Here is a 23,087-nt window from a genome sequence, read left to right on the forward strand (position 1 = left end):
CATGAACTAATGAACCTGACGCCATCGAACCGGTTCACCAGAAAATGCTAAATAAAAAAAAATTAATCAGGTTAATGCAAATAATTGGATCTTAACGCCGTAGAAGATTCTGTTAGATTCATGAACGGCGTGAAGGGATTAGAACGCAGTAAGTCGTAACTGGGGTACAAAGAAACGGAGCTGACAGTTAAGGAGCAGAAGGCTTGATGACCGTTTGATTAGAAATCATAGGTCGAGAATGCTCGGTGTTACGGTTAGAAGTTACGGAGACTAGGGAGGGGTGGTATAAAGCCTGGGTTTGAAAGGTGATACTGCATTTCGTTTCCATTAGAAACATCAAGAAGAGAAGGAAGAATAAGAAGAAAAGGAGAAAGAGAAAGCTTTCTCTCTCTCTCGCTCTCTAGTCTTGGCCTTCGTCTTTGAGGCCTCTACGATTTTTCTTCTGCTCTGTTTGTGTTTGGAATTGAAAAGGCATTTAAGGCAAAGGATTCATAGAGTTTAACTGTGTGTAATGTCAAGGATCTAATCCCAAACTTCCTCTCTCTGTTCGTGTTTAGACAAAACTCGAAGCTCGGAAAGGTTCTTAACATAGATTCCAGCTTGATTTGTGTTGTTTTCGTTCTTAAAAATTATGTTTCATTTGACATGGGCTTCGGTTTTGCAGATACATTCGAGGAGTTACGGAACGTGTTCAAACTGGAATCAGCTCGATTGACTCTGATAATTGCGGTTTCCGATCTCAATTGTCTGAAATTTAAAAGAGAGCTGGTCAAAAATTTGAAGCTTAGAGGTGAGGGTAGTTGGATTTGCTGCGTTTTGTGAACGATTTGTGTCTTGTGCTGATTCATCGGTTTGGTTTGATCTTGGTTCCACAGGCACTTATCGACAGATTTCATCGGTTTGTTGAAGAATCCGTAGTGATTCAACCATTGCTGATTCATGAGTGTCAGGCGCGTCCGCTCTGAATTGGATACATTTGGTTGTTTTTCGGCCGCAGATTTGCGTTCTGTATAGTTCTGGTGCCCAGCCGACCAGGTTTTGTGACAGGACGGAGTTGGCTCTGCGAGTTTAATCTCAGTTTATACAGGTGAGGATTCGTGATTCCGACTCACAGATCGGAAAAAACAGCTGCCCTTTGCTGCTGGATTTGGTTTCATTTTCTTGTTCTGATTCTTTAAACTTGACATCGTTTTACTCCCTTTGTTTCAAAAGGACTCAATTTCCCTTTTTCTTTTCTTTGTTCTGGTGAAATTGGGGCAAGGCAGACCAAACTGTTTTGTGGTCTTGATGTTCGGTTTTGATTTTCAAAGGGGGCCAGTTTTTTCTCAGAGGCAATGCGCTGATTGCCTTCACTTGGGTCTGAGGCGGCGCAGGATATGGATCCATCGTTGGCCTGAAATCTTTGTTCCTTTCATGTTAGTTTCAGATTTGTGAACTGGACCTTCATTTTGGGGAAAACTCTCTTTTCTTCTTCTTTCTTCTCTATCCTCTTTTAGTTTTTCTGCATTATTTCAGGTCCAGCATTTGAAAATAGTAGTCTATGTTCTTGACAACATCTCCTTTTTTTTATATGAATTATATATATGTTTGGATTGGAGCTATTTGCTCGAAAGTTCGTATTGTTTTTATTAGTTCTTCTGGAATTTGAAAACACCGCCACCAACCGTGTTGTGTTTGGTTTCCCAAATTCTGAAGGAGGAACAAGAATAATGATGGATTCGAACTCACCGAGTTTCTCTGCTCTTTCGTCTCTGTGTAATTTTCCAGAAGCAGAAGTCAAAATTTTCAATCCTCATCTTCTTCCTCTATCTGGATAGACCTTTGCTTTTTTAGTTGAATTCTGTTCGGGCGACTTTGCTGTTGCAGAGACCCACAATTTAATCTCCAGATTCTCCTTTTTTTTTCATCTTCTTCATCTTCCGGACTTTTTTACTCTAATTGCGGGAGTTAATCTCGGTTAAAAATGTCAAATTCTGTTTAACCAACCCGCTGTGATTTCTGGTGGACAGGTGTACAAAAGGAGATGGAAAAAGACTGTTTGAGGCACACCAATATTAACGACCCCAAGAATATTAGAGAGAGAACCGGAGGGGATAGCTCACTTCTGTTGAGATCTAGTCCTGATAAAACGACGACGTCCGAGTTCGTTTTGCAGTGGGGGAATCGTAAGCGGCTCCGGTGCATGAAGATTCAGGTTAAGGATGACTCCAGCGGTGTCCCGGTTACCCGAACCACTGTTCGGGTCGACCGCCGGGTCATCCGATCCGACAAGGACTCGTCAACCACCAACGGGTATTTAAATCTCCGTCAACGACCGTCATCGCCGCAACAACCGCCACTTCAGCGTGTCCTCAGGTGACCACTTGCTCTTCCCTGCCCTTTTGCTTTTGTCTGTACGCGATTTTAGCCGCGTTTGAAATTGACGCTCCGCTTAAACGGAGTCATGTTTGGTGCGTTTTCTCTTCTTTTTCATTTTCGATGGTAGTTGTGGTTGGTGTTGCGTTTAAATTAGTGGCGCGTGAGCGTGGTTCTCTTGTCGTTTTGTTTTGGGGATAATGTGCCTTACTAATTTGTGATGGTCCACATTTGATCGGATATTAGGTTCAGAGTATGAATAAATTTGTATCACAAAAGAAAAAGGAAACAAGTTTGTTAGTTGCTATCTGATTTACTCTGTTTATTAAGTTTAATCAACTTTAGTATAGTGTTTCCATCAAAAAAAACTTTACTAGTGTTTTTGGGAATTGGTGGTTATGTAATGATTTTGGGCTTGAACATCTACACCTCTCAATTGGCAAGTGGATGCTAATGATAGGGTACAAAGGCAAGTATAATTGAAGTAGGTTGTAAGGCAAGTATAAAACAGTACGGTATTTTCATCGTAAATGAAAAACCGTATCTACGGTGAAAGTCCATGCCGTGTGTATGATACCGATGAACAATAGAAGCTCTCCGGTGACATAGAAAATCGCGGTAGGCGTCCTAAAAGTCACTTGGGTTCTTCAGCTGAACCTTTGCATCTTTGCGCTTATATTTCTTACCTTATTGAGCGTTGCAATTTCTTCATTACATTGAGCCATTTTTTGTTTGGAAGGAGAATGTGTATCTTTTATAGGCCCTTGAGCACACCCGATTGAAGCTCTCCTATAATGCATGTTGGGCATGATGTTAGCATCTGATCCATAAAGACCCGATTCCATGCTCCTGTTGTAAAACATGGACCTGGACCTACCACGTGTCCACTTAAATCCTACTTTCTACCGTCTGATACCTGATGCATTAGGCCACCGGGCCCACATGTCCCTATTAGATCTGGACACGTACCCGAGCAGCCGTAGAAACAGCTGTCACCTTATACAGTGTACCACATCCACATCGCAACATCCCCTTCTGCTTAATATCTTTCCAATAAAGAACAAGAAATAAACAGACTTGCTTCTCCTCCTTAAAAAACCGAGAGAGTACAAAGGTCCCCCAAAGAAGCCAAAATCCACGCTCATTTTCTACGCAGAGCCCCTAGTTGTTACAATCCCTGATCTCCTCTCTCTCTCTCTCTCTCTCTCTCTCTCTCTCTCTCTTCCTACACACGCTGATCTAGATCGCCCGGAGGTCAAACCCGTAAATTCCACACCAGAATAGAGACTTTATTCTAAAAATTTTAATTAAATTACAGCTTTTCATTTGAGATTTGATTCGATGATTATGTGTTGGTTCCTCATCTCTGTGTTGGTTATTATTGCTCTGCAGAAACTCGGAGACTTCAAGTGCAGCTATGAGAGCCCATCAGAGCAACGGAGGAGCTGTTAGGGGAATTGCTTCGCCTGACAGGGCCGGTGATAAGAAAGGTACAGCTAACAACCACCACAACTATCACCATAATGACAATCACCACAAGTCGGCCGCGTCTTCCGATAGCAAGAAGGGTGGCTCGTCATCGGGGAGCGGCGACGCGGCTGCACCGCCGGTGGTGTGGCCGCCCAAGTTCGTGATTGCCTTGACCAACAAAGAGAAGGAAGAGGATTTCATGGCCATTAAGGGATCCAAGCTTCCTCAGAGACCCAAAAAGAGAGCAAAGTTCATCCAACGCACTGTCAATGTAAGCTGATCAAATTAACCTCTTCCTTCATTTTGTTACTGGCTTTCATAATTTAAATTACTAAGGTCAACTTGTCACAGTGAGCTAGAACTACACGAAAGGGTCTAGTTCCAATTCCTTTTTGGATCTCATATGTTGCATTACATGAAAGAATTGAACGTTGTTTTGTATTTACGTAATTGTGGTTGTCACAAAATGTGGCTTGGCTTATGGATTAGACTGAAGAAATTAGATGCTGGGGTTAAACTTCTAGTAGCTGTAGTTGGTGGGGTTTGAAATAAACTCGGGTATTATTCTGGCTTTTAAGCCAAAGAAGAGGGTGTTACAGTGACAGCCAGGCCGAACATACACGTGTCCGCCAAAACTACCCAATATTTTTTTGAAATAACTACCCAATAATTTATGCCTAAAAGTTTGTTCGCTGTCTCGAGCGAACGACATCGTTTTTGGTTCCACGGGTTTTTTTTTAACTCGGTGGGCCTTTTACTGTGGCTTAACCATATAAAAGAGCATGTAAGGTCCACCGTTACTGGGCCTTTGATTACCCGATTCTGTAATATCTTTCTATCTTGGGGGTATAATAGGGGATTTAAGTTATGATAACGTTGATGGTAGCTGCGTGGACGTGACTGGTGTCTGGCTTGGACCGCACTGGCAACTAAAGAGGACAAACCAAAAGCACATGGCTTTGGGATTATTTGCTCTTTATTTTCCCATTTTCTATAACCATCTTGCCTTATATTATTATCTTGCTTTACTTCCAAGTTATACAAATTTGCATTAAAAAAAAACATATTTGAAGTTGAAAATGTGACTGATATAAGCTTGTTGATTATAGCTGGTAACCCCGGGTGCATGGTTGTGTGATCTGACTCTAGAACGGTACGAGGTCAGAGAGAAGAAGATCTCCAAGAAGGTACTGAATGCTACTTCAATTTATATGTTTGTTGGGTTTCCTTTGATTTTATTTTTATTATCGAGGGGTTTAGACAATTTTGTGTGATGCAGAGACCGAGAGGATTGAAGGCGATGGGTACCATGGTTGAGTCGGACTCGGAATAGAGGCGGCTGTTAGTGTAAGTAGAGTGTTATAGTGTATTATAGGATTGTCTTGATGAGGACAAAAGAACTTCTGATCTGATGGATCTAGTTTTGTTTAGGGTTTTTTATCATAAAAACTCGCAGAAGTGTGTAAATTCTTTCAATAACGAACCGATTCGTTTTTGGTCTTGTATACAAGTTTTCCTTACTAATTTGTTTGACGTTAGATCATTTCAAACCATTTGACAGTCATATGAGACTCCCTGCTAATTAAGAACTCAATTCGACGCCTCCCATTGTGTATACACGGAACTACTTCAGGTTGATGTAACTTAATTCTGTACGTTCAGTGACATAATTTGAATAGGTTGTCCCTGGGAGTGATCGACGTGCTTTCTGAATTGCTTTGCAGTATAGAGTTTGAGCTAGGTTTAGTGTTTGGTATCGATGGAATTGACAATAGTGCATGCTCTACTGGCGGATAAGCAAATTGGTTGTCATGCGTATGATTGTTTACTACTCTGGAGTCATGGAAATGGCATTTTACATCACACCCATGACATTTTAATATCTTATTATTGCCGAGTCAATAATTAATCTCCTTGAAAGATGCAGGCGTAGCTAGGCTTGCACAAATGATCTCATTTGGACCTGTGATTGCTCGTGAAAATAGACCAGATCAGTGGCGCTGAGAATGTACAATACCAACAACGAAGGCTTAGCACCAGTTGATAGTTAAAACTTCCTTCGTCAAATTAAATCATTGAACTTTGTTATAAGTCTTTGCTCAGAGCATTTCGAAAATAAGAATCGAAGTTAGAACTTGGAACCATATAAACGAACAATTTGGATAGTAGTAAGTTTTGACCACAAGCGGAAGGCAAACACAAGGTCGAGAAAGACGGTAAGAAAGAACAGATCAATTTATCGAATGAATGAACTATTTATTGATCTTACTCATAGTAATAATCAATTTCACGTTAAACAAGTAGCAATTCAAGATACGACGTACCACAGAGACTCATATATCACATAAACCCCCATATAGATTCATCCATAACAGTTATTATAAAACGTAACAGAAAAGCAAACCCTCCACACAACCCGTAGGAGCACCCATGCCAGTTCAAACCATGAGAGCAGATCCGAAGACGAGAGCAACTGCAGCGGCGATGAACGCAGAAACGAACGACGGAGATATGGTGGCTGCAAACGATTGAGATTCGGGGGAGCTAGCTGGAGCATGAACATGGCCTTCGTGGGCCTGAGCGACGCCGGCGAGAGAGATGACCATGATGAGCACTGCCGCAAGAGCCATCAATGGAGCTTTAGTGCCTGCCATTGTCTTTGTTGATAATGAAAATGCTAACTGATGCTAGCTGCAGAGAGACTGAATTTTACAACTGATATTGGGAAGTGACCATCGTGAAGGTATTTATAGCAAGCTAGCTCGATGGAGTTTGGACAACAGGTAAGGGCAGCTGCCCGCTTCTACCAGCTGACTTAGGGTTCATGAACTGGCATGATCTAGGTCAGAGAGAAGAAAGGTTCCACGAAGGTAGGCGTAGTTTTGTATAAAATTATGTGATAAATAGCTAGTACAACTCTCTAAAGTTGTATACAATTATACAATAAATAGCTAGTACAACTCTCTAAAGCTTGTATGTACTATTGTACGTACGTTGAAATCTTCCATCTAGATATACATTTTCGTCCTTCTATTATGTTTGCTTAGTTGGAAAAACACGAATCAAAATAATTTCGAATTCGTTGACGAAGTATTATAACACTGTTCATCCATCTTCCCCAATACAGGTCACTTCTTAAGATTAGTATAACAAAATAAGGGAACCTTGTCGGATTCGATTAGTGTTTCTTTGCCATCAATTAATTGACAATAATGAAACGAACCCGGAAGTATGAGACCCTAAAATAGTGCTCCATGTGAGATGACTTGCCTCCTCAGCTCTTTAAGGTATAGGTTTAAGTTTTGAGAGTCGAATAGAGACAATATCGACATTCTAAAATGGTGTGGATCATATCAAAGCTTTGGTGGAATCATATTGGAAATTATGATGGATCGTTCTATGACTTATGAGTCATGGACGATCAGGAAGGGAAAACTTAGTGGGACTCCATGGCTAAGATGTGGAAGCTGAAAACTACAAGTAACTATATTGACTCCTTAAATGAGACTATAGTTTAGGCCGTGACTACTAACGATAAACAAACCAGGACCCCTCTTTAGCTGACGCACCATTGACAAATTCTTCATCTTCGTAGTCGTGGTAGTTTTAGTTTCTCTTTTTATCTCATTGCGGCTGTTGAGATTGAGAATATGACAAGTAAAATATCAAACTTTTATACACCCAAAGCAAATTGAAAAGGGCCACGTTTAAGTTTAATTCCCCCAATGGCCGATATTTGATGTGATGCGCGTGTAACATGATAAATATATTGTTCCTCAACGTCATTGCCGTTACAATGTGAACGTTGCATCGCATCAACTTAAGACTAAAGTCACTAAACTATTGCAATTTGCAAAGAAGAAAACGCATGAGTCCAGCAGCTGGATGACAAAACAGAATTGAAATGCATAATGTGTCGATTTCAAAAGACCCTCATCATTGACAATTTGAGGTCTACTAACTATGGTTTAATCGAAATCCAAGCTTACAAGAAGGTTCGCCATACGAATGTTGTAGGCTGATTAGATGGAGAATGAAAAACACACTTAAAAAACGTCTCTTTGGTTAAAATTTCGACTTCAAGAGGTTCAGAAGTTGCTTAATGGTGATGAAAATGGTCGGCATCAAAGTTACAATTTCGATTACAAGAGGTGCATTGATGTCGCTGTTTATTTCAATGGGTTCGAGAATGTGCATTTTAACCTAAAATTCCTTGTAATACAATTTTCCCCAACCAAGTGGGGTTGCTCTCATTAAGCAAATCTATCAAACGCGAAGAGAAGAGCAAAAGAAGCCACAAAAGGGTAGCAAATTGTATAATGCAGTGATGGACATATTCGTCATACAGCACTCAAATGATGAGCTGGGATTTCATAAACCACATGCTCCGGTCGGTGATAATCACCTTCGTATCAAAACTAAAACCAACTTTCGTATTCTGCAAATGTTACTTTGGTTTCCGAGTTCAATTACCGGTTGGAATTTCAGATCTGAATGAATTTGACAATTTGGATAGCAAGAATTGTTACCATATACTAAACACAAAAATTAGAGATAGAAAGAACACAAGAGATTAAAATGAATGAAGTATTTACTCATAATAATAGTGAAAATCCACATAAAGCCAGTAGTACTAGTAGTGCATTATAGAAGTGTATGCACCACAGAAACTAGAATAATCTCTCAAATCCCTATAGATCCAAACCGTCACAAACTCCTAATAATCAAACCGCTAATAAATTAAAATGAACCAGTAAGAAAAATCCAAACCCCTCTACAGCACCCCCATCAGCTGAGCCGAGAACTCAAACCCTCAGAGCAGATCCGAACACAAGAGCGACGGCTGCGGCAACGAGTCCGGACACAAATGACGGCGAGATGGATGCGGCGGGGGCGTCCGGGCTGGGAGCAGGGGCCTCAGCAGCCTGAGCCACTCCGAGGGAGACGACGACTGCGAACACAGCCATGAGAGCCATCACTGAAGCTTTTGAGGCGGCCATTGTCTTCGCGGAGGTGAATAGGTTTGAGATCTGTGAGTCTAGGGTTTTTGATTCGCAGAGGCTGAGGGAGATTCGGAAATGATAAGAGAGGTACTGTGAATCTGGCCGCAGTGATGCTATTTATAGCCCCAGCTCAGGGTTTCTTCGGGCAGCACGGGCAGCTGCCCGGGGCCACAGGCTGCCTATTGGTTCGCTAACAGCTCACAAGCTGTACCAGTTTTGCGGCGGGGACCACCCGGACTTTGGGGTAACAAACGCTCGCTTGCTCAACGATGCCGTTTTAGAGACGTGCCTTAACAAGAGGGGTTTTGCTGTTTGAGAATAAAAAATTATTCCGCGGGAATTTAGCTCCGGACGCGCTTTAATTTTACGCGCGAATCAGAATCCGTGGATACACGCCGTGGAAGCCACGCGGTTGGTGTTTTCGGGGTTCTTGGTTATCCTTTTGCATTAAACAATATTAAAAGAAAAGACCCGCCTACAATGGGCAATCAGGGGTGGCTACAGCGCACCAGAACCAGCGGGGTTGCGTGACTTTTTGTGATTATGGGCTTAGGGCCCAAAGGGAGGTAGACACGTGGAGAGTGGGAATAGGACAGGCTGTTTAATTTTGTCTGATATTTCCTCTCTCTCTCGTTGTTGGTTCCAGAACATTCGCTTTGGCATCCTCTGTTGTTGGGTCTTCGAACCAAAACATGAGTTTGAGGGGCGCACATGCATCACTCCATGTTACCATAATGCCCTAATGTGGCGCTATATATTACTATTGTAAGTCTTTTTTATTACTCCGCGGTAAACATTACAGTGTCAAAGTAACAACAGAGGTAGTAAAATTGATCACACTCAATAATGATGTATATTATACCAAAATTCAATACAAAAAAGTGATGCTTGAGTCATTTGGGGTGGACAGTGGAATCCACAGGTATATATATATATATATGCGTAGGAAAGTGAAACCCAACTAATAAATCTCACAGCAGGGGGTTGATTTTTTTTTGGGTGTGAGCTTGTTCAACACTGGGTTGGAGATGATGATTCTGGCTCTGTATTGGTTAGAAGCCCAAAAACTTTGGTGCTAAATGTAAGAGAGGTTCCAGGGCACTTGGAGCAAATTTTCTGGCAAAGAGAAAGCACATTGTAGAGTTCCGGCTGTTGTAGGTGCAACGATGACTCGAGAGCATCCGCTTCATGAACTCCTCAGTGATATCTCCATTGCCGAAGGTAGCTGGGTGAGGTCCGCCCCTTGACCAATCCACCCAAGTGATGCTTCTATTTGCTATCATATTTCCTGCTTGAATGGTTAGCATGGTGGGGAAGTAGTGTTCATCGACATAACATGCTGGTCTGCAGAACTCTTTGAATTTTGGGTAAAATGTTGTATCTTCAACTATGGCGATGGCAAGCTTCCGGTTAACTTCAAACCACTGGGATCCCTTACGCCACTGGGTAATATTGACTTCAGGAGCCATGTTATCGTTGTAGCGTCCTCTGCCAAACGGGCCGGGGTCATCAAAAGCACCTATGTAGCTGTACTTAGACTTCCTCATGTACTCATACGCAACAGTGAAGTTATAGAGAGGAATGCATGACTCTGAAAGAAGAATGAACCATTCGTTGGATATGTCAAGCAATGCATTAGCAAGAAGTCTCCTCTCTGCCTCACACATACTCATCCTTCCCCATTCAGCAACCTGCTTAGGACAAAAACTAAAATTGTTCACATATTTATTTACAGATTTGAACAGCAAAAAATGACCACGTCACTAAGTCGAGCAATTAAAAAGTTTTAACAAACTCATTTGGTTTTTTTAATCTTGGTGCTATTGTCACATTGCTAACCGCAAGAATTTCCTGCGTAATCTATGAACCATGACCCTTTTTGTTCCAGAACACCAACCAACTTTTAAGAGAAGAGTAAATACAAGCAGGAAATAAACAGACCGTGATGCATCTGAAAATACTTAAATATAGCCTTCAAGTTCAGCAAACATCATTTCTCTTTACAAGCCTCAGCTCTATCATCCAACATCGTTCACATAAACAGTAAACTCAATCTTCTGACTCGGACAGTCTTTAAACTTTCTGACTATCAGAGTTGTTAATTTTGAACGATCCTAAATCTGCTACAGCCCTGAGGTAAGGAATTGTTCTGAAAGAGCAAGTATCTACGAAATAAGAAGGTAGATAAAGACTTCTGAAAACTTGCAGAGTGAAGAGTGCTTTACATTAATTTTAAAACAGGGTACTAAATGCATTAAGGTTATGTGCTCTTCCAGTTATAAAAAAATTGTTGTAAACATTTTAGATTTCGCCCAATACAATCTAGAATAAAAGTAAGAAGAAAAAAAAGATAGAGAGGGCCTGGTGATGTTTGCCATGCACTTCTAATTCATAGATTTGTAAGACAAACCCATTGATTAAATTGAATTTGCAATTAATATAACTTTCCATTGATCGAATAGGGTTCCTGCATTAGTCAAAACTTTAGATTCTATTCTACGTTGCTATAGTCTCAGTACTCCTTTGTACCCAATATTCATTTTATTAATCACTCAAAATCATCAGCTCTTGAAAAGAATCATTCCGCATTTCATTACGTTTCAAGCTTCACATACACAGAACAAGTTTTTAAATGAAAGCAACTGGATTCAAATGCTCACCAGAGTATGACAGATCAATATGTGCAAAAGTAATTAGAGAAACTAATGGTACAGTAAATTGATACTCATTTAAACAATGCTCAGTACAACATGCAATCTCATAAAAGGAATGATTATAACATAGATTGCTACATACCTGGCTGGGAATATGCCTCCGATAAAACACTGAAGAAGGTTGAAACTTTGGTTGAAATGATGGCAGTGAATGAACATAAATTGAATAGAATCCTTCATGCCCCTTGAGAAACCTCTCCCAAATTGGTGCAAGAGGCATAGGCCCCTTAGTCAAGAACATGAATGCAATCTTGGGAACCCTTTCAAAAGGATACTTCTTTTTCCTAGGCGTCAAAGAAGCCCTCCACAACAGTTCATTGTCATTCATGGTATGCATCAGATTCGACGGCGGCTTAATCCATCTATCCAAACCAGTTGATTCCTCAAAACACGGCTGGATGGAGGAAGTGACTGAAGTCATCACATTACTAATCCCAAAATGCCGAATGGTGTACATACTAATAACTGAGAAAGTAATACAGAAAGCCAGAAACATCACAAATAACTGAAGCATCCGAATCGGCAACGCCTTGGTTTGGCTTGTCCTGCTACTACTAACTCCCGGATCCTTGCCTTCCTCCAACGGCACAACCCTAGATTGCAACACTTGCATCTTGAATTAAAAACACAAACTTAACACCAAAAACCAACTGAATTCTGCAAAGTAAGTCCTACTTGGTGTAGTTCAAGATCGAATCTTGCAACACAAACAGTAAAGTTGACTCGAACTCAACCATGTTGGCATCTGAATCTCATAGTATTCTACAAACTTGAAAGCCAGCAAATATAAAGGAACTGGGGATATATCTGAAACGAATCCTACAGTAGCCCAAATCTGGTTCTAGCACATGCGTTCTTCCCAAAACAGAGAGAACTTGAAGAATCTAAGCTACGATGTCGGATTCATATGGTTTTGCTTGGCTGATGAAAAGTATGACATACCACATACCGTGTGAGTTTGAAAGTGAAGGGCAAGATGCTGAACTGGTGAAGACTTTGGAGTCCTTGAGAGCTTGAATTACGCCAACAAGTACGAGAATAGAATAGGATTGCGTCACGCAGAGAAGACTTGGGAGAGTGTAGAGGAGAGAGGTGCGTGACGAATGAGCTCAAATGATGAGCATGGAGTGTTTTGTGTGACGAGTGAGTACGAATTACATGTGGGGATTTGATTTGATTATTGTTTGTGGAATCTGAATCTGGGGAGATTTAAGGTGAGGATGTTACGGGATGCCGAGGAGTGAGGAGGAGAAAGGGGGCTGGCTTTGTCCGGAAGTGTCTATTGCGCCGTGAAATGTAGGCAAAGGCGAAGGCCGGTAAATTGGGAATGCAAGTTACGATACAACATACACAGTTATTATGTTACTATGAGTTTACAAATTAATTGTACGTTTAACCTCTTTTTTGGAAAAACTACAGAACCGTCTGAACACAATAACTGTTGTTGTTGTATCGTATCGTGTCCGTTATAGATATACATTGAATAAGGCTTGAATTCAATTCATCGCCAAGAAGGGCCAAAGTCAATTAGAAAAAAAAATGAATGAGTGGATAAAATGAGAAGATGAAGATGAGAAAGGACAATCGGTGCCAACAAGATAAGACGAATGAATACCGTTCGTTCAAATCTTACCTGTGTCTGTTACTGTAAGTTTACCATACTGTGTATGGTGGTACTAGGGCACTACTCTGCATTTGTGGCTGAATTGAAGAAGAAGAAGATTACTACAAAAACCTGCTCATGATGAGATTAACTAATCATTGTTTATCAGCAACAACATTCCACAGAAAAATTAAGCAAACAGTATATGAGCACATCTTGCACTGACGATGCAAAAAGGGCGTAGCTAAGAGTTTCCTTCCTGAACCAAATAAGCGCACAAATCAATGAGTTCAACTTGGCGTTCAACCTCAAACATTAGGACATTGCTCTTACAACAGATCTGTCGTTCTTACTTGGTATCTGGAGAAATTAGGAAAGCAGAGAAACTGATGTCTCAGTACATGTTATTAGTTGATACACAACATGTTTTCAGGCTCGTTCAAAGCATTGTTTAGCAAAGAGGCGTACATGGAACAATTTTCAACGTGACATCAAAATAACAAATTCAGATACCAATATTACCACGTTGCTACAACAAATCTTCTGCCCACAGTACACGGGATATGTATGATTCTATCTTATTCACAAAAGACCAGCTAGCCCCATGTATTAAAACTCTCTGCACTCAGCTCTAGTTTTTCAGCACAACAAAAGAAGAACAGTGCTTGGAGATCATAACTGGGCACTCACCCTTCTCATCGTACTCAGCAAACTCCTCCTCCGACAGGTCAACATTGTCAAAGGTTGTCCCAGCCAACTACAATAACAAATAACAGTTTAAGTCAACATAAAGATACAGTTTGGTACTAATGTAAATTGCATCGAGAAATAAAACTATTACAAAGCTGAACTTTCAATGAAACTAATTCCATGTTTCCAGAGCTCCACAAAAAGATGATTTTAAATACATGATTCATCAGAGTGGAATCTACTCGTTTGCTTTCCTTTTCTTCATTCTGACCTTCATTCTCAACCCAGAATCATTATCTACTCTACTTAAGGAGGAAGGTATTAGAGGCAGGAGCTTAGATTAATGATTTCACAAGCTTCCTTGTGGAAAGGATAATGAAATTTAGTGGCACCTTTTCTGGTCCAGTCAAGTGAGTCAACATGGGAAGTATCTGTTATAGCTTTAATATGAATGAAGGATGGTTTCAAATCAGGGAACAGTGGGAAAACACTACTTTCTGGGATTTCAGAAGGTTATAATTTTAGACTGAGGCCTATTCTCACACGTACAAACTCAGAAAAAAAAATTCATGTTCCAGAAAGTCTTTTTAAAATTTCCCTAAATTCATGTTTTAGTTCCTCATCAAGTGTGCTACACATAATGCATCTAGGCACTCCTTGATAATGCCCAAAGATAAAAAAACAAAACCGAACTAGAGTGTTTTAGCCGGATTAATTTCTTTGAAAAAACAAACATTTAAACTACAAGAATCCCGAATGTGGGAAAGAAGTACAAATAAAAAAGCTCCAGTAGAAATTTGTTGAACATAGAGCCAACAGTTGAAATAAAACAGTAATGTGGCTCTTGCAACATAACATTCACAAGTCAAATGGAAACAAAAAAAAAGCATTGTAGGTTTCAGCACATTATAGGAGAGATAAACAAGGAAGATTGACAAATAAAAAGAGGAGAAGAAAGAAGTAACATAATCTAATGCAAGCCGATATTCATTGAGCTCATTCAGCTCAGCAATCAATAGCGATTTATAAGTAAGACGAAATGTTCAAACACTCCACAAGCAATACATATGCATAATAGAAAGTGTCATGTCAAGAAAAGAAACTTACCGATCGAACCTTCCACCCGCCAGCAAATACATAATCCACAGGCTCATAACCCCTGCATTCAAATGCCATCAAGGGTGCAGACTTCCCAGCTTCACTGAACTCCTGAGTCAATGGCCGACCCCGACCAGGCACCATGGTTATACTTCCTTCCCTGCCACAGAACTTGCACTGCAAAGCGGAAAAAGAGATTTGCAAATCACCACACACAACTACAGCAGAACCAAGTAAACCGATATCGATACACTGGCATCATCATCTAGTGAATACATTACAGCAACCAAAATTGATAAATGCACATAAATGACGAACCAATTCAAATGAAGATAGAACATCAACATCTGTAATGAACAAACATTTAATAAACTCAAGGAAGCAGAGGGGGATTACCTTCTGAATGAGATTAGTGGTTCCCTTGCCCACAGGAAGAGGAACAGACTCGCTCAAACTCAAAGCAGTTTCCTTCTGAGTCAGCTCACCACAGCTCTGGCATCTCAACTAGAAACAATATTACATGAAAAAACAAAATCAGTAAAATCCAACAGCAGAATTTGTAAACGAGAAGGATGATACCTTGAAGAGATAGGTGAAGTCGGGATCGTCGCAGCCGTTTTGGGGCTGAAGGTCAGTCAGGTTTTCGAGCTCCGCCGTTATCTGTAGCGCCAGGAGCACCATTTCTTTTTCTTTTCCCGATTCAGGTCAATCTCAAAACTCCCAAAACTTCTACAGACTCGATTTTGGGCTTGGGCTTTCATTATTCCAACGGGCTAACTTGTGATCCTAACTTTGGGAGTGGACAGTTTCCTGATCTCTTTGGGAAATGAAAGCACACTCAAATTCCCGGAATTAAGTCCCAACCCTACAGATGAGCATAACGATCATGAATTTATGATGTTTGATTATGTTTCTGACCATCTTGATGATTCCGATCGAGTTCTACTATGGAGGGCACGGCCATAATCCAAAGTTCCCCTAATCACTACTGAAGCTAGCTTAGTTATCTACCAAGACCATGGAACTGACTTGAGAAAACCTTATGTGGAAATTTATCTTCTCCTTTTATAATATAATAATACTGTTGATCTTGTTCTCCTCTACCACGATTTCCTGATTTTCCTCTCTCGGACAATTTACCATTTAAACTTTTGGATATCGATTTTGTTTACTTTTTTAGTGTATATATATTAGGTTAAAACCATCATAAAATCTTCAGAGATTCCTAATGCAAAACCAGAATCGATTCGAACGAATTTAGCTAAGGCAGTCAAACTACGATACTTCTAATAAGGAAACCAAAATTATAAAATTGTTAACATTTTCATATTCACCTAATTCATGTTCATTTGACTAAAATTCATTTTATGAATTGTCACTATTCATGGGATTACTGGGTGAGAATTATCTGCTTTCCATACATTGCATTTGCAATAAAGCCTTAGAGAAAGCTACAAGGAACAGACGAAGACACTATATAACTGAAAATGAATAACATCTATAGCTTATTCTGACACAAAATCAGATTTCATTAAGAACCAAATTAATATACATGAACTGTTTGAAATGCATGTACTGGAAATTTGACATGTGGATGATCAAAGACATTATATAACTGACGTATTTTCATCACCTTCTTTCCTCATCTGGTTTCAATTTTCATGATTCTAGACTAAGGGAGGAAGAAAGATGGAACAGAGGTCTGGAATGCTTTTGCTAGCAATCATGTGTTTGATTGTGTTTAGTCGTAGTGAAACAGTAGATGTAGATGTGAATTTTAAAGCTAAGAAGTATTCTTTGGAAATCAATAACAAGTTGAAGCTTCTCAATAAGCGCGGAGTGAAGAATATTAAGGTACATGGCTTTTCTCTGCCATTTTAGCATTCTGTCATCTCAGTAATTAAGGTTTGATTTGATTTACATTATCAGGCTTATTTTCTGATACTTTGAGCTTTGGGGTTCACCTTTCTTGTAGAGTGAGAATGGAGACATTGTGGACTGTGTTGACATCTACAAACAGCCTGCTTTTGATCATCCAGCATTGCAGAACCACAAAATTCAGGTCTATTTTAAACTTCAACATATCATTCCAAATTTATTTTCAATTGTTCAATTACCAGAAAACAATAATTGATTGTGTTCCTAATTTTGATGAACTACATGATGTCCTTATAATGCAGACGCAACCCAGTTTTCAGTTTGCATCACAGGCTCCTAGTCCCAGTCCTAGCCATAGTCCTAGTCCTAGTCCCATTCCCAGTCCTATCAGGAGTCCTGTACAAAATGATCATAATTCATCTCAGATAATCTCTCAATATTGGCAAAGGAGTGGAAGCTGTCCGGATGGAACCATTCCCATTCGGAGAATCCGAAGGCGAGACTTATTAAGAGCTGCTTCATTTGAACGGTTTGGAATGAAAAACGCTGCACCAAATTCCTACTCAACCAATGATGACATAGGGACTGTGTACATTAACAAAACAAGAGTGGATCTTGGTCCTCAAATCAATCGTTCTGTGAGTGTGATTATTAACATTGTTAAAAGTGATTATAATTCTTGAAGTACTAATGCAATTATGATCTCTATTGCTATATGAAAACGCCTGCAGGCTGCGATTCTTGTGACTACTGGATACAGTTACATTGGAGCTCAGGGAGATATAAACATTTGGAATCCAAAAGTCGAGTCACCGGATGAGTACACTACTGCTCAAATCTGGCTTAGGAATGGACCTGGAAATGACTTTGAAAGTGTTGAATCAGGCTGGATGGTTAACCCAAAGTTGTATGGTGATTCAGCTACTCGACTTTTTGTATATTGGACAGTAAGTACAACATGAGTATAATTTTAACATTACAATATGTAGTGTCATGGTCACCAAGCAGGTCCTAATTCTATCTCTATCTGTCAGGTGGACTCGTACAAATCAACAGGATGCTTCGATCTAACTTGCTCAGGATTTGTGCAAACTAACAAAGACATAGCCCTTGGTATGCCCCTAGGACCTGTATCAAGTGAAGCAGGACCCCAATACCAAACCACTTTCAGCATCAACAAGGTTTGAGTTTTTCTTAGGTCTATGCATTCTCTTCATAGTGATAACTGACTTGTGTAACCAATTTATTTCAATGTTGTAGGATGTAAACACAGGCAATTGGTGGCTACGTTTGGGTCAAAACGTTGCGGTAGGTTATTGGCCGCCAGGTCTCTTCTCCTATATGAAGCAAGGTCCTGCAACATTGGTTGAATGGGGTGGGGAGGTGTATAGCTCCAAGGTGAAGAATAACCGTCCACACACTGCCACTGCTATGGGAAGTGGGAACTTCGCTTCAGGCTTAGATGGATATGCTTGTTACGTGAAGCAAGTGAGGATTGTGGACTATTCGATGCAACTCAAGTACCCAGAATGGGTGGGCTCTTTTGTTGATGAAGGGAATTGCTACTCTGCACAGAACTATGCGCAGTCACTTGCTTATGAACCAACATTTTACTTTGGAGGACCTGGTCGTTACTATAATTATTGCCCCTGAAAGATGAATAATAGAATTTCTTGCATGCATTTGAAAAATAATGTTCTATGCAACCTCATTAGCTTTGTTTTGTTGATATTATATCTTCTAATTTAAGAATGATGAGATTCAAAAGCGTGACTATGATTGCCAGATATCGCAGGAAGATGTGTAAGTAATATCATACATTTAGATTACACTGGTCTGTATCTATACATATGAATATAATATCAAAAGATCAAAAGATATGAAAGAACAAAACAGCTGCAGAATATCATACCCACAAAAGGGTAAAGAGCAAATGATGAAGGCCGCACCAACTAAGACGTTTGGTCACTGTTTCCTCTCTTCTTGTATAGACTGGAAAATTCGAGCAGCTGATGCAGTAGCAGATCTAGGATTGTGCGGGACTACTCGTATCACTCGTGTTGCCTGGTTTGTATCATGAGGTTGGGGAACTCGCTCAGGAACCGCTGGAACGGTAGGGAAAAGTTGAAGTGCGTCACTTTCACCAGCGGTTTGATCTGTAATTGTTGCTCTGTCACCAGGACTATTACCAGTACTTCCTTGTAACTCACTGTGGTTTGATGCTCGAGACTTCATGGTATGAGGAATAGCAGCATAATTGGGTTTTGGCTTATTACAAGAGCTTTGATGCTGCAAATTAGAGTTTCCAGACAACTGATCGGTCGAACCATGCAAACCAGGTCCAGCGAACCAATTCATTTGCTCAACAGATGAACTTGACATTGTGGGATTCATGACAGACATGCCGTATGGAGGAAAGTAAGTAGGATGAGGAACAGGGAGAACCCCCATTCCTTGATGATGAGATCCCGGAACCCCATATGCTGGTTTAATGAAGTTACCAGTAATGGGACTTGAGCCAAAAGGTCCACAACTACCACAAGCTGCTCCCACAAAACCAGGTACATTGTATGGCTTGTACACGAGTCCTTCAGAAGGAGACATTACAGGAATTAAATACTGCTGCCCAGGTGGTTGATGGAAGCACCAAGGAGCTGCTTTATTGTCAGCAGGAGCAGGCACAGGTGCTGGACAGGGTGGATTTCCTACATGTGGCCCGTAATGTGAAGGCTGATTACCATTTTTCACGGAGGAATGAGGAGATTTCCCAACTGCATTTTCAGCAGAACATTCCATTTTGTTATTTGGCTTCTCTGACTCATGCTTGCGCTTTAGCATTCGTGGTTTTACAACATAATCTGCTGGGAGTTTCTTTGCAGGAGAAACCCTCAAGGATGTGCCTAGGAAAGCACTATCTTCAAGCAAAAGATGTGGAGATCCAGCAATCAGTCGTTGGACCTGTTTCAAAAGAAAAAGGAAACTAAATTTACTATTTAATAGATGGTAGATTTCATAACCAACCCAGTAGCAGCAAAGCACGAGAAAAATTAAAGACCATCACAGATTTTTACCTTAATGAGTCTATGCAACTCAAATACTTGCACTGCAAACAATCGTTGCTGACTGTAAATAAGTAATAGGAGTGAGTCAGAACAAAATTGCACAATACATAACAAAAGAAGATATAAGAATCGCAATTTCTAGACAACTGAGGCTTAAAAGAATGCAGTGCAAAATTGAAACATCGAAAGTATACATAGTGGAAACTATCACACAGCTAGTCTTCATTTCTCCATGTGGCATTGGAAAAACAACAAAAAATTTGATAACAAAATGAAAAAGGAAATGAAGATATTCTATAAAGCACATGAAAAGACAACAGAATCCCAACCCAGAAAATTTTTCCAGCATAGGATAACAAAATACTATAGATGAGATGTGATCCTCCTCACCACCACGTCCACCACCAATTCCACATTGTGAACTATTCTCCAAGTCCACCCAATGTAGTCCCACGATTTTATGACCTGTTCTCAGAGCCCTCAAGTGTCCACAAAAGAAAGACTTCCCCAGTGGTTAGGGGAAACCCCAAGCATTACCCAACCGAGACAGGAACACCAGACAGGTAGATACAAAAGAGCAATGAACAATGAGATAATAAGCTGTCTCGGAGGTTGCCTTGCAGAAGGTATACTAATATGTCGTAAATTTCCCTGCTATAACATTATCCATATCCACTGTCAAAATGTTATCAGAGGGTTTAGAAAAAATAAAAATTTCAGTAGATTGGGATCCCGGGACTGCACTTTTTTCTTTTTAAAAGTCAAAAAAGTTTCACCACAGAAACTACTACACAAGAAAATTAACATGAAGAGTCTTACATGCTTCACCAAATCACAAAGGAACAATCAAATGGAGCAGATGATTAAAAAAATAAAGACTTACTTGACAATGGCCTTTCTTGCCTTCCAGAAATGTTTTTGACCTATTATTCCTACTACATCATCAGGAGAGATGTCCATGCCAGATATAGAATCCACCATGGATGTCTCTGAGACATCATCACCTTTGTCTGCATTTCCCGTTGGTGGTGAACAAGTATTGTCTCCATGGTATTCACTGTCATTATCAGGTTCAGTGGGACTGCTAGGATTTTCCCCATAATGAGAAACACTTCTTGCCTGTGAAACCGTTCCCTTCTCTACATCCCTTGTGGAATCAAGAAGACCATCGCCTTGTCCAGTGTTGTTTACTTGAGACCCAGATCTAGAGTCTTGTTGTAAGCAAGCATCATTATTACAAGACCTGTTGAACGTAGGAACCGGATGGCCTTCATACTCTTGATTTGGAGAAGCATTAACATTTGTAGGAACATTAACCCTTTCTCTTGTGGATATACTCGTGGAAGCTCTTACTGAACGGTCCTTAGCTGGGCTACAATCGTTGAGATCCTCTGCTGTCTCACTTCTAAATTCTCGTCTTAGATTGAGACTGGGGGAGCTACTTTGTTTCTGATCCTTCTTAGAAGCACTTCTGGACATTATCGCACGGTCAGAATGAGACTGGCTCAAGGGAGTAAGTTTCACTTTAGCACCACCATTTTGAGTTCCACTTTGACATTGACCCATCCTCGATTGAAATACAGGAACCATAAAATCATCTTCATCTCCTCCCCTCTTCCTCGGATGCGGTTGTCCTGAAGAAACGTTAACAGTCACTCCATCAGACTGGCCAGAGTGACGAGTAGGTGTAGATGGACGAACATGAATTGGAAAAGGCAAATTTCTTTCAGAACCATTTCCCTGCAAACATGAATTTCTACCGAATCAGATATCCATGATCACATTCTCCATATACTACACAAACTCCACATTATGTTCAAGAATAAACCAATTATACTTCCCCTCTTAATTGCAGACAGTTTGCCAATGTTCACTATATAGGTATTAAAAGACAACAGTCAAGCATGGTTTTAATCGAAGCTACTTGATATAACTTGATAAATCACACTATACAGTTGACCACTGTAACAACATATATCCACAACAAAGCATAACTAAAACCAAGTTACAATTACCTGATTTGATCGAGATGGGGATCCCATACTGCTATTGCTGTTTTGATTGAGTGGCATAACTCCATTGTTGAACCTCTGAGAAGGTATGCTCAGCTGTTCATATAAAGCCATCTTGTTCCTTGGAGGCGCCCTTGGCCCTCCTTTATCAGCATCATTCACATGGAGCCTTGGGAACATAGGCCCCATGACCTTGTCATCATCTCTACCTCCTCTCTTCATCTCTCAACTACAAAAACAGAACACAGCCTCGTCTATTCCACCGACAACATAATCCAAAAACACCCAAGTAGCTGAAGTAACAGAATTGGCAAAAGGAAAGATTGATAAAGAGATCTAAAGAGTTGTTGTTGTTGTTGTTGTTGTTGAAGCAGAGAGAGAGAGAGAGAGAGAGAGAGAGAGAGAGAGAGAGAGATCAAATATCAGAGACAAGAAGAGAAGTCAAAGCTGAATCTTTGAGGGGAGAAAGAGAGATTTGGGGAAGTGGGTGTGAAAAGAGAGGTACTTTCGGAGCTGAAACTGAAGGAGGAACAGATGTAAGAGCGTGAAACAAGGGCAACAAGGGATTGGAGGAACAGCAGAAAGAAGAGAAAGAGAACCTCTTTGGAATATGAGAGGGTGAGAAGTCTTTTAGGGATTCTGAGCTTTGTAATGAGACGGACGACTGAGATAGAAGAAAAACTAAGGGGAAAAGGGGAGAAAAAGTGCTGAGATGTTGGGCCCTCTTTGGAATTTGGTTAGAACTTGACGCAGAAGAGAACCTCTTCTTCTTCCTCCATTAACCCTTAAACAAATGAACTTTGGCCCCCATTGCCAACTTGGTTTTATCTCTTTTTGGTCTTGTGGGAGATATTATATTGTTGCTGATCAGCTTCACATTCTTATTTCATTTTTACTTTTGTCTGTTCATTATTGGACTGCAATCACAGTCTCACTCACCCACTAGACCAGGGAATGGAGTTAGAAATCAATTACCCTTACCCTTATCTAGTTTCATGGTCAAACAAACAAAATTAAGATTCGGAGTTCACCAAATATCTGCATATAGATAAGATATTTACCACTCACTACATTTGTTGCTCTCAGCTTTTCATTATCTTGGAATATATTTCAAAAGGCAGAAAACACAAATCCCCTCCATAAACGACGCACGTGTACCAATCTCGGCCATTTACGTTCCACCCTTGCACTTTTCCGATCCT

The 23,087-nt window shown here is 40.3% G+C and overlaps 5 protein-coding genes across 5 annotated transcripts; 2 read left to right on the top strand and 3 right to left on the bottom strand.

Annotated features, from left to right (window-relative positions):
• Positions 1 to 336: 336 nt before the first annotated feature.
• LOC126782485 (uncharacterized) lies at positions 337 to 5,335 on the top strand. Its single transcript, XM_050507744.1, has 7 exons — positions 337 to 579; positions 665 to 790; positions 876 to 1,087; positions 2,010 to 2,355; positions 3,748 to 4,096; positions 4,935 to 5,012; positions 5,105 to 5,335. The coding sequence occupies exons 4-7, from the start codon at positions 2,024 to 2,026 to the stop codon at positions 5,156 to 5,158; spliced, it is 813 nt and encodes a 270-aa protein (XP_050363701.1). The 5' UTR covers positions 337 to 579; positions 665 to 790; positions 876 to 1,087; positions 2,010 to 2,023; the 3' UTR covers positions 5,159 to 5,335.
• Positions 5,336 to 9,720: 4,385 nt separating this feature from the next.
• Positions 9,721 to 12,878, bottom strand: LOC126782725 (glycosyltransferase BC10). Its single transcript, XM_050508032.1, has 2 exons — positions 11,625 to 12,878; positions 9,721 to 10,519 (listed from the first exon to the last, which is right to left on the bottom strand). Exons 1-2 carry the CDS (start codon positions 12,153 to 12,155, stop codon positions 9,881 to 9,883), a joined length of 1,170 nt encoding a protein of 389 aa, XP_050363989.1. The 5' UTR covers positions 12,156 to 12,878; the 3' UTR covers positions 9,721 to 9,880.
• Positions 12,879 to 13,474: 596 nt separating this feature from the next.
• On the bottom strand, positions 13,475 to 15,646 carry LOC126783461 (uncharacterized). The gene is made up of 4 exons (XM_050508936.1): positions 15,513 to 15,646; positions 15,330 to 15,437; positions 14,943 to 15,110; positions 13,475 to 13,902 (listed from the first exon to the last, which is right to left on the bottom strand). Exons 1-4 carry the CDS (start codon positions 15,612 to 15,614, stop codon positions 13,777 to 13,779), a joined length of 504 nt encoding a protein of 167 aa, XP_050364893.1. The 5' UTR covers positions 15,615 to 15,646; the 3' UTR covers positions 13,475 to 13,776.
• Positions 15,647 to 16,622: 976 nt separating this feature from the next.
• Positions 16,623 to 18,464, top strand: LOC126784254 (uncharacterized). The gene is made up of 6 exons (XM_050509733.1): positions 16,623 to 16,787; positions 16,909 to 16,995; positions 17,114 to 17,449; positions 17,543 to 17,758; positions 17,846 to 17,992; positions 18,072 to 18,464. Exons 1-6 carry the CDS (start codon positions 16,623 to 16,625, stop codon positions 18,462 to 18,464), a joined length of 1,344 nt encoding a protein of 447 aa, XP_050365690.1.
• Positions 18,465 to 18,584: 120 nt separating this feature from the next.
• LOC126781979 (protein EARLY FLOWERING 3) lies at positions 18,585 to 22,682 on the bottom strand. Its single transcript, XM_050507117.1, has 4 exons — positions 21,889 to 22,682; positions 20,757 to 21,613; positions 19,883 to 19,934; positions 18,585 to 19,769 (listed from the first exon to the last, which is right to left on the bottom strand). The coding sequence occupies exons 1-4, from the start codon at positions 22,105 to 22,107 to the stop codon at positions 18,777 to 18,779; spliced, it is 2,121 nt and encodes a 706-aa protein (XP_050363074.1). The 5' UTR covers positions 22,108 to 22,682; the 3' UTR covers positions 18,585 to 18,776.
• Positions 22,683 to 23,087: the final 405 nt, after the last annotated feature.

This window comes from Argentina anserina, chromosome 2, assembly GCF_933775445.1.
Source record: "Argentina anserina chromosome 2, drPotAnse1.1, whole genome shotgun sequence".
NCBI classification, from domain to species: domain Eukaryota; kingdom Viridiplantae; phylum Streptophyta; class Magnoliopsida; order Rosales; family Rosaceae; genus Argentina; species Argentina anserina.